At 34.6% G+C, this 14,052-nt stretch overlaps 1 protein-coding gene across 3 annotated transcripts in view; it reads right to left on the bottom strand.

Moving 5' to 3' along the window:
* Positions 1 to 429: 429 nt before the first annotated feature.
* LOC144433629 (secreted frizzled-related protein 3-like) overlaps positions 430 to 14,052 on the bottom strand; it is a 29,773-nt gene continuing 16,150 nt past the window's right edge. For 2 of the 3 annotated variants that reach the window (XM_078121971.1, XM_078121970.1), the window contains exons 4-8: positions 7,419 to 7,499; positions 6,595 to 6,710; positions 4,777 to 4,935; positions 2,745 to 2,980; positions 430 to 1,806 (exon numbers count right to left, since the gene is read on the bottom strand). In XM_078121971.1, coding sequence (XP_077978097.1) covers positions 1,782 to 1,806; positions 2,745 to 2,980; positions 4,777 to 4,935; positions 6,595 to 6,710; positions 7,419 to 7,499 — 617 coding nt within the window. In that variant the 3' untranslated portion in view covers positions 430 to 1,781. The remainder of the gene's footprint in view (positions 1,807 to 2,744; positions 2,981 to 4,776; positions 4,936 to 6,594; positions 6,711 to 7,418; positions 7,500 to 14,052) is intronic. The other variant, XM_078121972.1, reaches the window with a different exon arrangement.

Below are 14,052 nucleotides of genomic sequence, written 5' to 3' on the forward strand. Positions count from 1 at the left end.
TGACAGGGCGCCCTCACACATCGGTCAACCCCTCTCAGAGAGGAGAGGAGGCCGGTGAGGGCGGAACGACACGACATATCTTACAGTCTAATGATCGGTCTGAAATGTGTATTGATTAAAGGATTGTTTCCCGGAACTCAAAGTCTGGATAAAAATTGTTTAAGGAAACCTAAGGTGACCTTACCCGATGATAACCAGAGTTTGTCTAACACACTATTTTGAGAGAGAGAGAGAGAGAGAGAGAGAGAGAGAGAGAGAGAGAGAGAGAGAGAGAGAGAGAGAGAGAGAGAGAGAGAGAGAGAGAGAGAGAGAGAGAGAGAGAGAGAGAGAGAGGGGGGGGGAGAGAAAGAGAGACAGAGAGACAGACAGAGATACACATGTACACACAGACATAGAAACACACGGAGTCTTTCAGTATATACATGGATAAATATTCAGTGTCTTTTAATGTCATGCATCATACAAAAAACGCTGGGTATTACATATAACATTAGCCATGGGGTATACTTCCTTTTAAGTTTGAAAAAGAAAGACATGGTCCTAATGAGATGTGACACTGTAGTAGTTTATAGCTATACAAAGTTGAACACTTGTTACACATCGTCTGCATACCATCTCTATGTTTTCTCCAAAGAAATATACCCTTTGAGTTTGAGTTTACACGTGATGCCAGTTGACGACATAACTTGTAATTTGTAGTGAAGAAAAATTACATGGATAACAAATTTACTAAAGTTATCTGATTTGTTCGTGCTGTACTAGTATATCGTATCGCTAACTAAAACAAAACATTACGTCATCCCTGTGGTGACGTGTACGAATGTGTATAATAAATAACACTCAGTACCTACAAATTGATAAATGATTTGATCCGATGAGTATTAAATGTATGGCGCCATCAACGTCCATCAATACACTTTAACTAACGGTGAACTACAGTTATAAGTGATACTAGTGCGTCACTGTGACGTTTAGTGTACGTGAAGTTTGATTGGTCGGAGATGACCTTTGAACCAGTACAATATGATACTAGATTACTAATTAGATTTATGATAGACATTAAATAGATTATTTCGTTGCAATATAAAGACAATGGGAAAGATGGCTGAAGTGTTCCTTATTGCGGTACAAAGTACATGTACATACGGAAATTATCTATCAAAGCCGGTTTTACAAACCAAATGAGTGAAAAAGTCAAGTTTAAAAATGAGTACTAAAGAGTAATCTTTCCAATTCTTCGTTACAATTTCCTACAGAAAACATATTTACAGAACGTTTCTTTTTTTCGAAAATTTCTCCGAAAGTGAAATCGAGATGCATGGACGCTAAAAGTGTTTCATATCGTTTCCATAGTTACCACGTGAGTAAGAGTGTTGTAGTCCCTTGGTGGTCTTGTCAATCCATTCTTTGTATCATCTTGGTCTTGGGGTAGATAACATTTTAAAAATCACAACAAATGAATGTCGTTCTTTTCATTGAAATTTAGAGTTAGAGACATTTTCGTCTTTTTTTCCCAAAAATGCAAAGAACTTGGTAATAGTAACTTCATATCGAAATTTAGATGGACAGTCTTATTTTTTCTTTAAATGGTAACTTAGCAAGTTCAATATTATTTTACATACAGCTTTAGCTTTCGTGTTCATCACTGATAACATAGAATAGAATGTCTCTGCTTACACATACACAGGTGAAAATAGTTGTTTTCTTTCACACGAATAGATGTTACAAACAAACACACACAATTCTTCATAAACAGTGAAAGTAGTTGGCATGGTAACCATTTACTCTTCTGGTTTCTTGGTACGCCTATGAAAACAAATTAAAAGTGAAAAAAGGGAAACAAATGAAACAAACTTCGACTTGTTATTCATCGTAAATATTTGCAAACTGTATTCACATTTGTCCATGTCTGCCCCCATCTTACTTATTCGTCTACACGTTTGAAATAAACGATACAATACAAAACCATGAATAACTGGAAGGGTGTCATGGCGACATTTTAACATAATTAGATATATTTATCCGAACAGTTGTCACTTCTAGGTGGATCAAATATCACTTAATCAGTTAAAACCTACTTTTCTCTGTGCAGATTTTTTAACGTGAAATGCGCTTTAGAAATTAAATAAACTGTTTAAACTTTCGCCGCTGCTTTGTTCAAGATAAACTCCAACCCACTGTCAGTTAAAATGAAGAAGAAGAAAAAAATCAGGGGTCACCGTACAATTCTTTGAAATAGAAGTCAAAATGTTATCAAAATTTAGTCATTTTAGAATCAAATATGGCCGCCATCCAATATGGCCGCCGACTACTGTGTTAACGCTACGGGAAAATACTAGTATAAATAGATTGACGATTTCCTTGAAAACAAGACGGCGGACCCCCGAATTTCTTTTATTGTGGACCGGAAGCAACCTTTCATAACTAAACGAGATATTAAGAATTTGGAATTTCTGTGAAATTCGTCCCCGATGCGCAATTTACCTTAATATGATCTAACTGTGATAATACTTTGTGTTACTATGTAATAAATCATGTGTGATGTCATATATCATTTTCTAGGTCTTGTAACTAACAATATCAAATATGATGTTATTTTAATAGTCTCACATCACCTAATATATTTTGAACTAAACTATTTTAGCACTATCTTGATTTAGCTACCTTCTAGCTAAAATTATATTTTGATATTACTTAGTTCTAATTATAACTACATTACGTTTTAATCCAGCTACTTTCAATACCTTCTCTGTTTGTTTCGGTTTTTATTTTTTCTTCTGGTTCCGGAGCTACCACCACTGTCACCACCTCCGTTACTCGCACCACCTTCGTTGTTATTGGGCTCAGGAACGGGTTCATCGACGGGTACTGTCACCGTTTCAGGTGGCTTCGGTGAATTCTTTCGTTTTTTACCACTACCTCCTCGCCTTCGTTTGCCGCTGTTTTTCTTCAATGCCTTTTGCAACTTCTTTTCCCATTTCTATTTTAGGAAATTCAACAAAAATATTTTCAACATTAGTAGGTTTATTGTTTTCAATCCTATCCAGAACAATTATATACAGCTGAACAAAGTGTAATAGACAAAGTCAGTCATAAGGAACTGGTCATTAGATTATGAATAGTATTTTGTCTATAAAATTAATTGTTCAGCGATGTAACCGTTTTTGATATTTTTCAAGAAAGGAAGTGGTTTGCCGAATAAAACAGTTTTGAGTCGTTGTATGATGTCGATTTATTTCGCCAAAAAGTTGTTTCGACAGCAACCGTGGAAATTATCTCTCTGACATCACTTCCGGAATTCTTATTCAGTTGAGATGAAATCATGGCGCACTTATGATTGTTACGTCGTGGGAAAACCACGAAGTGAAACTTTAGGGGACGATTTATGGTATCTGACTTTGTGAATCTCACGACGATTTTTTTTGGACATAAACAGTATTGTATATAATATCTCATATCGAAATTAACAAATAGTTATGCAGATAATATCTCACGTCGAAATTGACTTAGTTATGCATATAATTTCTCGCGCTGAAATTGACATAAATAGTTATGTGTATAATATTTCACGTTGAAATTGACATGACAAATAGTTATGCATATAATATCTCACATCGAAATAAAACTAGTTTTGTATATAATATATCAGGGCGAAATCGACACTATTAGTTATGTATGTATGTATGTAACATCTCACGGCGAAATTGACATTACAATTATGTGTGTAATATCTCAGTTGAAATACTATGATATCTCACGTTGAAAATGATATATCTGACGTTGGAATTGACATCAACAGTTATCAATATCTCACGTCGAAATTGACATAACCTGTTATTAATATCTCATGTCGTAATTGACATAAACAGTTATTAATATCTCACGTCGAAATTGATATAAACAGTTATTAATATCTCACGTCGAAATTGACATAAACAGTTATTAACATCTCACTACGAAATTGATATAAACAGTTATTAATATCTCACGTCGAAATTGATATAAACAGTTATTAACATCTCACTACGAAATTGATATAAACAGTTATTAACATCTCACGTCGAAATTGACATAAACAGTTATTAACATCTCACTACGAAATTGACATAAACAGTTATTAATATCTCACGTCGAAATTGATATAAACAGTTATTAACATCTCACTACGAAATTGACATAAACAGTTATTAATATCTCACGTCGAAATTGATATAAACAGTTATTAACATCTCACTACGAAATTGATATAAACAGTTATTAACATCTCACTATGAAATTGACATAAACAGTTATTAACATCTCACTACGAAATTGATATAAACAGTTATTAACATCTCACTACGAAATTGACATAAACAGTTATTAATATCTCACGTCGAAATTGACATAAACAGTTATTAACATCTCACTACGAAATTGACATAAACAGTTATTAATATCTCACGTCGAAATTGATATAAACAGTTATTAACATCTCACTATGAAATTGACATAAACAGTTATTAACATCTCACTACGAAATTGATATAAATAGTTATTAACATCTCACTACGAAATTGACATAAACAGTTATTAATATCTCACGTCGAAATTAACATAAACAGTTATTAACATCTCACGTCGAAATTGACATAAACAGTTATTAACATCTCACTATGAAATTGACATAAACAGTTATTAACATCTCACTACGAAATTGATATAAACAGTTATTAATATCTCACTACGAAATTGACATTTTGTTTATTTTAAACTATTTTGTAAGTAATAGCTAACCTTGATCGATTTCACATATTTCTCTTTCCAGTCTTCCACTAAACTATTCGGTAATAACATCAGTCTTCCGTTATCTTTGTCTTCGTGTCCTGCGATCATATATTCCTTTTCTTTAGCTACTTCTGGACAAACGCATGAACTGTTGGTCCACAAGTCCATCTACATACATTAAATTTTAAAAAAAAAATCTCTCAAAGATTTGCTCATGATAAGCATAACACCAATATAATATGTATGTAACAGCACGTCACATAACACACGCTTTCAGCGCTAAGTAATTATATTCCAGGAAAATATCAGAACCTCTACAACTTTTTTGAACTTTACTAAATTAAATTTTAATGACAAATATGAGCAAGATTCTGCTGACAGTTTATACCAGAGGGTGATTTCTGCGGATAACGAAGCCGACTACAGATATTACTACTTCAACCTATATCACCGAAAGAGGGCGCAATTCATTTGCAGATAGCTTCTATATTATAAGTTGTTTTGTATGTATCGTTTCAGCCTAGACCCTACACAAAATGAGACGAATAGCCTTTGAACTTTATTGAACCTTTGATATGCCGCGGGTTCTGTAAAATGCTTTGTCTAATACTAATGTGAATCGAAAGGAATTATAAATCTTGAATCGCGAAAATAATTTGTTTAATACTACGGAAAATTTGGACAACTGTAGAAGACGATCGCTTTTGTAAGTACAATAACGGTATAGTATAAAAGACTCTCTTTATTGTTCGTTGACAGAAGCCCGCTTTATAGTACTAGTTTTAAAACAGTTATCTATGGAAAGTAGATGTGACAATGTAGTACACGAGTCAATACTTGTACTTTGGGCAAGAGTCATTGTGTGAAAAGTGAAATGAAATGTATAACGTATAAATTGTGTGAACGTTAACACCACTCCGACAGTTTGTAGACAAGTATAAATAAATCGACCCGCTCCGTGTCGGTCCCAGATGTAATCGTGACGGCTATGTTTACCGACAAAGACTGTGAATGTACCGACACAATAATGACTGATTCTGTGCCAAAATACGTGCCCTGTCATCTAAATCTCTGCACGGAACTTTTCCCAACCCTTGTCTTCGCTGTTCACGCTGACGCGTAAATGAGATAACCCGTTGTCGCTGTCTGGTACCGACAAAATTGATACCGGCTTTCTTGCACGTTTCTCTTGAACATAAAGAACTCCACCCATCGTAACCTTGCCAGGACCCTTCAGTTCAAACAATGCGCATCTGTAGTATTGCACCTTTGTCTACCAAAACTCTTCTAACAACAAGTGTGATGTGTATTTACTCGCAATACTATACATTTGGTTGTACTTTATTATCCACACCACACTAGCTACATGTATATGTATGTATGTATGTATGTATGTATGTATGTATGTATGTATGTATGTATGTATGTATGTATGTATGTATGTATGTATGTATGTATGTATGTATGTATGTATGTATGTATGTATGTATGTATGTACGTATGTACTCCCGCCCGCCCGTAAGCCCGTCTGTCTGTCTGTCTGTCTGTCTGTCTGTCTGTCTGTCTGTCTGTCTGTCTGTCTGTCTGTCTGTCTGTCTGTCTGTTTGTTTGTCGAGGGAGAAATATTATTTCTCATCGTGATGGATATTGGCCTTGTCGTATTTTATATTGTCTTTAGGATAATCCATTTGGTAATACCGTACTTGATGTTGTCCTTATCATATTTGATATTGGCATTACCGTACTTGACTTTTGTTTTAAACAACAGAATGCCTCCGAATTGCGGAAATAGACCACTGTCACATAATGATTTTGAAAGTTACTTACCTCCCCTGTTGTTATTGGCACCGTGGACTCTTTTATGACATTTTTCACATTGACTCTAGTACCAACCAAATCACCACTTCTTTCTCCGTGAAATGACAGTACTTCAACATGAACAGCTATCAATAAAATAGTGACTAGTTATCGTCAACTTTCAATTTCTATCTTTCAAGTACAATATATATATATATATATATATATATATATATATATATATATATATATATATATATATATATATAAATATATATAAATATATATATATATATATATATATATATATATATATATATATATATATATATATATATATATATATATATATATTATACTGTAGCTTGTACTGTAGCTTGATAAAGGTGTGCAAGACACACCGAAACGTCGCTATCAAGATTTCAACTTGGGATTGGAAGTAAGGACGACTTCGAACTTTCACTATCTATCCATCGAGTCACTTATATTGTCTATATATATATATATATATATATATATATATATATATATATATATATATATATATATATATATATATAATACATATGGAAGACAACAGCTGTGAAATGGAACACACACACCCACATAATGTAGGTCATAACTAAAATGATGCAATCTATGTTTTTGATATAGGTAAAAAACTTTCATTATCAAAACGCCAACTGTGTATGTACATTGAACCCTTGATGTTTGTCGTTGAAATGATGCTATGTGAGATAGCTTTGTCCTATAGACCCCTTGATAGCATTCCAGTGCCAATATACTAATTATACAGTCAAGACATCCACGGTAATATTATAAATTTATGACTTACTTAAAAAAATTTTACTCACCAAATTCATACTTGTTCTTCACGTAATTAGATTTGGAAGTCTTGGTCTTCTTCCTACAGTTGTCGCAAACACCAGCTGTCACTAAACAATTCATAAGAAAACTGAAGTTAACAAGATCATTACACAACCGCTATATACAACTAAACGTAATATGCAATTGCATGAATTGGAAGCATTAATGGAAGTTCACGATGTATAGATTTCAGACATTTACAAACACGTCTAATAGTTTGTTCAGTGTCGATTTGTGTATGTTTTCTTTGATCATAGTTTTCGTGTTGTGACAGTGTATATTGTTATTAATGTCGATTTCATTTACCTCGTGCCACAGTTAGCAAAAGACGTAACAAAATTAAAGACGGAAATATACAATTTCCACTTAGTGTTTTTGACCCCCCTATATATAATCGTTCTGAGTAGTAAAGTACATTTCTCTTTTATACATGTCGGCATCCATCTCATCATATGTATACTTGCTTTGTAAACACATCACGATCAATCACCGCACTAGAAAGGAGAATTTAAGATTCTACGAAAGTACAGCAAGTAATTCTTTATATGTGAAGTTTTAGAGGTTTACACAAAGACTACCGCGAGGCATAGTTGTTAACTCACTACCTTTCACCTTATATGGGGATAGATTGTTCACTTAATGCACAAACACGACATTAACACTAGAATTTACGACAATACATCCAAAACACATATCTACGAGTCAGCTTTATTGAATCGCGGTGAAATTCCAATGTCTTTAATGAATGGCGACCCTGGCACACTAACGATGGACGATCAGGGCGTCTGTAACATTGCTCAGACACCAATGCGATGCACGCCTACTTGTACTTGGCAAAATGCTACATAACACGTAGGTTGATTTTTCACCTATTTATTGCCATCAATACTTATTCAACTATGGTCCTTTGCATGCACAAAACTGGTGCATTACGGTTTTATTTCAAAAACTATAGGTAAGAAAGACTTCCATATATACGTAGTGACACTGACAATCATGGCACAAACTGAGTTTGTGAACGTTTTACTGAAATGAAAATACTTACATAAAAAACTCGATTCTACTTTTGTCGTCTCTTGTTTTGTCATTTTTAGAACAGGTGATAGTATAGAAAGGATTTCCTCGATATTCTTATACGTATAACGAATTACGTCATCGGATCGTTTCGAGGGTAATAATCTTACTACTCGTTCAAAGTTCAGTCAATAGCAATGGTTAAGTATGTGTCCGTCAGTAGAGCATTGTGAATGACTTTTAAAAATGCAGAAAAATTACGTCCCAAAACGTATAAACTAAGGTTGTGTACCGTTATTCTAAATATTGTTTTTAAAACGTCCATTTTGACTGAACGTCAAATGAGAGAAGGGAACCTCAACGACAAGGTCGACAATTATGAATAAAGATCATTGAACATAAAATTAGACCTAACAAAAAACTAATTCTAGTAGAGAAGTAACCCGTGTACTTATGCCCATTCTGCCATTGATTGTGTGAATATTTATGAATAGTTCACTAGGACATTGCTGTTAAATAGATCAAGGCAAGTAATCACAAACACGTGATTCAGATTGTATGAGGGCAACTACCTAAACCACAGCGTCTGAACTCCCTATATTAAATTCATCTTTAGAATTCCTTGGAAGCTTGTCTTTACTTCCTTTGAGGGCAAATGTCATTTTCCAATAATTTGTCACTGTTTCTCAAGTCCACTTCAACCTCAGTTCCTCCTAGAGCTCCTGATCTAACATGTACAGAAAACGATCTGTATTTAACGAAGTGAACGACGTTTTGATGTATTCTTAAAGTTCATCCCGTTGTCATAGTGACCTTACGTTTTCAGGTGACAATTATTTACTCATTTCTTTTAGATCAACTTTTTACAAAAATACCGCCAATGGCATTGTAGCACAACTGTACAGTTTTTAAAAATGTTTAATACCCACATTCAGCCCACATTCTTATCAATGCTAGGTATAGGTGTTCATTTGCTGAATGATTATCCAGTTGCCCACCCAACCCTGTTGTTATCTTTGCAATATACGCAATCATTTGGCTGTTTCCGTGGGCGTGGTTATGTTGCTAGCCATATTTAAGTACATTTTCTGAATGTCCGTTCACTTGCCTATGAATCCCCGATGTTATCTTTGCAATATACGTGATCATTTGGCTGTTGCTATAGGCGTGGTCTTCCTGCTAGGCACATTTACATACATTTTTTGAATGTTTGTTCATTTGTCTATTAATCCCTGTTGTTATCTTTGCAATATACACGATCGTTTGGCTGTTGCTATGGCGTGGTCTTATTGCTAGGCACATTTACATACATTTTTTGAATGTTTATTCACTTGTCTATTGATTCCTGTTGTTATCTTTGCAATATATGTGATCATTTGGCTGTTGCCATGGGTGTGTTCTTGTTGCTAGGCACATTTGCAAACACTTTTTGAATGTTTGTTCACTTGTGTAAGAATTCCCGTTGTTTTGGTGTTGCTATGGGCGTGGCATGGTTGCTAGGGATATTTGCATACATTTGTTTAATGTTTACTCACTTGCCTATCAGATGATGTTGTTATTTGGCCAAAATATACTGCCACTTGGTTGTTGCTAAGGGTGTGGTCATGATTGCTAGGGCCAATTGTGTCAAAATGTTTTGGAGAAAATCTGCAGAATAACACTTCTAGAAACATCTCACCAAGTTTCAGTGTCATTGACCAAGTACTTTTTGAGATATAAGTTTTTGACCAAAATTCACATTTTTACACCTAATTTGCATACCACTGATGAGATCATTATATACTTAACATTTCTTCATATGTACACTCCCAGATGCATCCGCAGCCCAATCTGCTTAGTACTTTTGGAATTAAAGATTTTTGACCAAAACGACCCATTCTTATACCTAATTTGCATATTACCGATGTGATCATCATGTCGTGAACAATTTTTAATCTAAACACCCCTAAAAATGTTCCCACCAAATTTCAGACCAATCTGCCCAGTAGTTTTTGAGTTTAAGTTTTTGACCAAAAATCACATTTGTTTGATCCAAATCACACACCAGTGTCAAGATCATTTTGATTTGAATAATTTCCCCAACTAGACACCAAAGGTAATACACCCATCAAATATCATGGCAATCGGTCGAGCGGTTTTTAACTTTAAGTTGGTTACACACACACACACACACACACACACACACACACACACACACACACACACACACACACAGACAGACAGACAGACAGACAGACAGACAGACACTTTGCCATGCCTATAGCACTACTGAACCATTTCAGTTCAGTTGTACTAAAAAACGATAAGGTTATGAATTCCTACCCGCGAGTACAGCAAACGTACAGGGGTGTACTGTACATATGACATGTGCCTTTGACCCCCGATCTATTACATATTTGATAGATGTAAACTGACTCCGTTGTATTGGAAGTTGGAACCGTGTAAATTTTCCTAAATTACTATGCAATATGTGACGTTGATAAAATAAAATAAAATAAAATTGAAATGGTAACAAAAGTAAATTAATATGCAATTTGTGAGCATTACTTTGCATAAATGATATGTGCTTGATCATAAACTTGATCAAACACTGTTATTAGTAAACTTCGATCTGTTGTTAATCTATTATCACAATACTCGGAATGATAAAGTTGGCTAGTTATAAAAAATCTTAAGATACTGCGCATTAGTCGGTTGACAAAACACACTGTATTTAATATAATCGACCGTGATTTTTAACGTTTTTGCCATTTCAAAAAAAGTTATCACTTAAATTTCGTAAATTGATTGCTTGACAAAATAACACATTTAAAATGCAAACGATATATTTTGAAAACAATGAAACACAGAAATAGATAAAATATGGGTCTTTAGTGAGTGTTCAAAAAACGGTGTATTATCAGACAAATAGGATATATGATGTTTTATATTTCACACTTTCATACGATAAGTGAATAATTAAACTGAATGACCAGTTAATGTTGTACCAGATGTATACTTGACTAACGCGACGTATGGTCTGAACTGCATATATTATACTCTCTTCTCATTCCAAACTAGTCAGACTTATTTCTGCCTTTAGTACACTTGTGTTGATTACTGCTGTCAACTTAAAGAAAAGGTTCAGCCAGGTCTATATCTGCCTTTCATGCACTTGTATTGCTTACTGTTATCAACTTAAGTATAATTCTGGGTGATAAAATAGCACCTCGGTAACTTTCTCAACTTTGAAATCTTGTAAAAAAAGAAACTCTACTTGCAAAACAATCTACAAAAATGGCTGAAACACAATTTCATATGTAGTAAGGCTTCTCTACAATATTTCAAAGCTGAATAAGTTACCAAGGTAATTATCTTATTACCCAAAATCACATTTAAGTTGATAGCAGTAACCAATACAAATATACTAAAAGGCAGAAATAAGTCTGACCGGACTGTTCCTTTAAGTTGATAGTAGCAATCAATACAATTTAGTGTGCTAAAGGTAGAAATAAGTCTGACCGGACTGTTCCTTTAAGTTGATAGCAGTAATCAATACAATTTAGTGTGCTAAAGGTAGAAATAAGTCTGACTGGGACTGTTCCTCTAAGTTGATAGCAGTAATCAATACAATTTAGTGTGCTAAAGGCAACAATAGGTCTGACCGGGACTGTTCCTTTAAGTTGCAAGTTTACTAAAGGCAGAAATAAGTCTGACTGGGACTGTTCCTTTAAATACTTCTATGACTGTTCACTTTCAACTTTATTTCAGATACTAGTATATTCTTTACAGTAAATTAATACAAACAGTTTGGGGTAAAATTTAATAATTATTTACAAAACCTTTCCTGATTCAGAAGTTGAAACATAGTATTAAACTTGTTATAATATGTATTCCGTTAAGTGTTAAGGCCTTCTGATGTCGGTTATTGATACCTGTAACACTATGATTCATTTTCCAGATATAATTGACAAATTTCTGTCTACACCAAATCTAACTGACCTATTTCTGCTGCAGAGCGGATATTTGGTTGGCATATCCGGTGGATATCAAATTAAAAAAGGAAACTCGATGCTTGCAAACTATTGAAAATATTCCAAGATCTAGCCATAAAGTATTTCCTCGAGTTACTGTCAAGTGTGTTTGATCTACATGAAATACAATCTCATTCGGTTTATACGATTTCCTGATTGTTGTTTTCGTCTCGTTCACAAATCAATGCTACACCTCAATGCACTTCGACACGTGTTTCAACTGCTCAATTTGTTATCTGTCTGTTGAGCGTAATTTCAACACGATTTGAATGTTGTTCGCTCTCTAATAATTTGAAGTTTTAGCCTCTGACAAAACGACGTCAATATGGAAAAGACTGCTGCAATGTGCAGGCAAATCGTGCCAGGGCGAGGCGAAAGAATCCACGAAAAACATGTAATTGTTATGCTCCGGCATGGTTTGCTTTATTACCTTGGAAAACCATAAAACACAGAGTGTAGTAACAAGTTTGTAGGCTTTTAAAAGTGCAAGTGAACAGTTCACTAAACATGGGATACTGTGTCACTGTTATGTTATCTTGCCTACTTCAGATATACATAACATTTCATGTTTAATGTTTGTTTGTGGAATGGGCAATCAAAAAGTGTATAGGTCTAACATAAAATGTAAGGGCCAGCTACAACCGATATATGCATAGATTATATGCCTGTTTGGAAAGCATGTACTCTGTAGTGCTATTTTGAGTTGTGTTCCGATTTAGAAATCATGTACTCTGTGTTAGAGACAACCAAGTGATATTTTGAATTGCGGCCAACACTTTAAAAGTGCAAAGTTTTCGATAACTGACTTGTGTCGCGTTGATGAAAGGAAACGCAAACACAGCTGGCTGTTAGAGGTTAAGGGGTTAACCCAGTACGTACCCGTTGGTTCCGACACGTGCTGTCTTTAGAACATAGTAAGTATACTCTGTAAATGTGATCGCCCCAGCAGGATGATATTTTATGCCGATATGACGTGCCACAAATATAACGAATATTTCCAAACTGAATCAGGGTTAAAAGTGCTGTATTATGTAATATCACCTTACGCAGACATATGCTTTTGGGTATTCATTTCTGCCAATGAAATTAGCCGATAAGGAACTGAGTGGCTGCAAGCCATGCAGCATACATACATGTATGCCGATGGTTTCCGATTGAGTTGACGTTTATGTACCTATTCACAGACCGATAGCTGGCCGTCTGCACATACTAGACCTTGCAAGTGTCATTTACTGTGCAGGAATGTGCCGTGTTCAATGTTCACCCAATGGTGCCCTATCTACAGGACGTAACTAGTCGCTGTATTCACTAATAACTTATTACTTGCATTTTGTCCAGACCACCCAGAATTTGGTAGATTTATTAATACTATTTGTATCAAAGATAATTTTTAAGAAATGACATCGCTGGACGAGACACTCTGAAATGCTATACATTACTTGATCATACATAATGCAAGCTATTTCAAGGTTGAATGTAATTGTACTGTGCAATATAGTTTTCCCAACATATATCATAGAAAGTGAGTTGACTATTACTGTTAGTTGTATGACGTGTCTATTCGGTCGACGTTGTCTTAGTTTTCAATACACAT

Source organism: Glandiceps talaboti, chromosome 4, assembly GCF_964340395.1.
Source record: "Glandiceps talaboti chromosome 4, keGlaTala1.1, whole genome shotgun sequence".
Lineage (NCBI taxonomy): Eukaryota > Metazoa > Hemichordata > Enteropneusta > Spengelidae > Glandiceps > Glandiceps talaboti.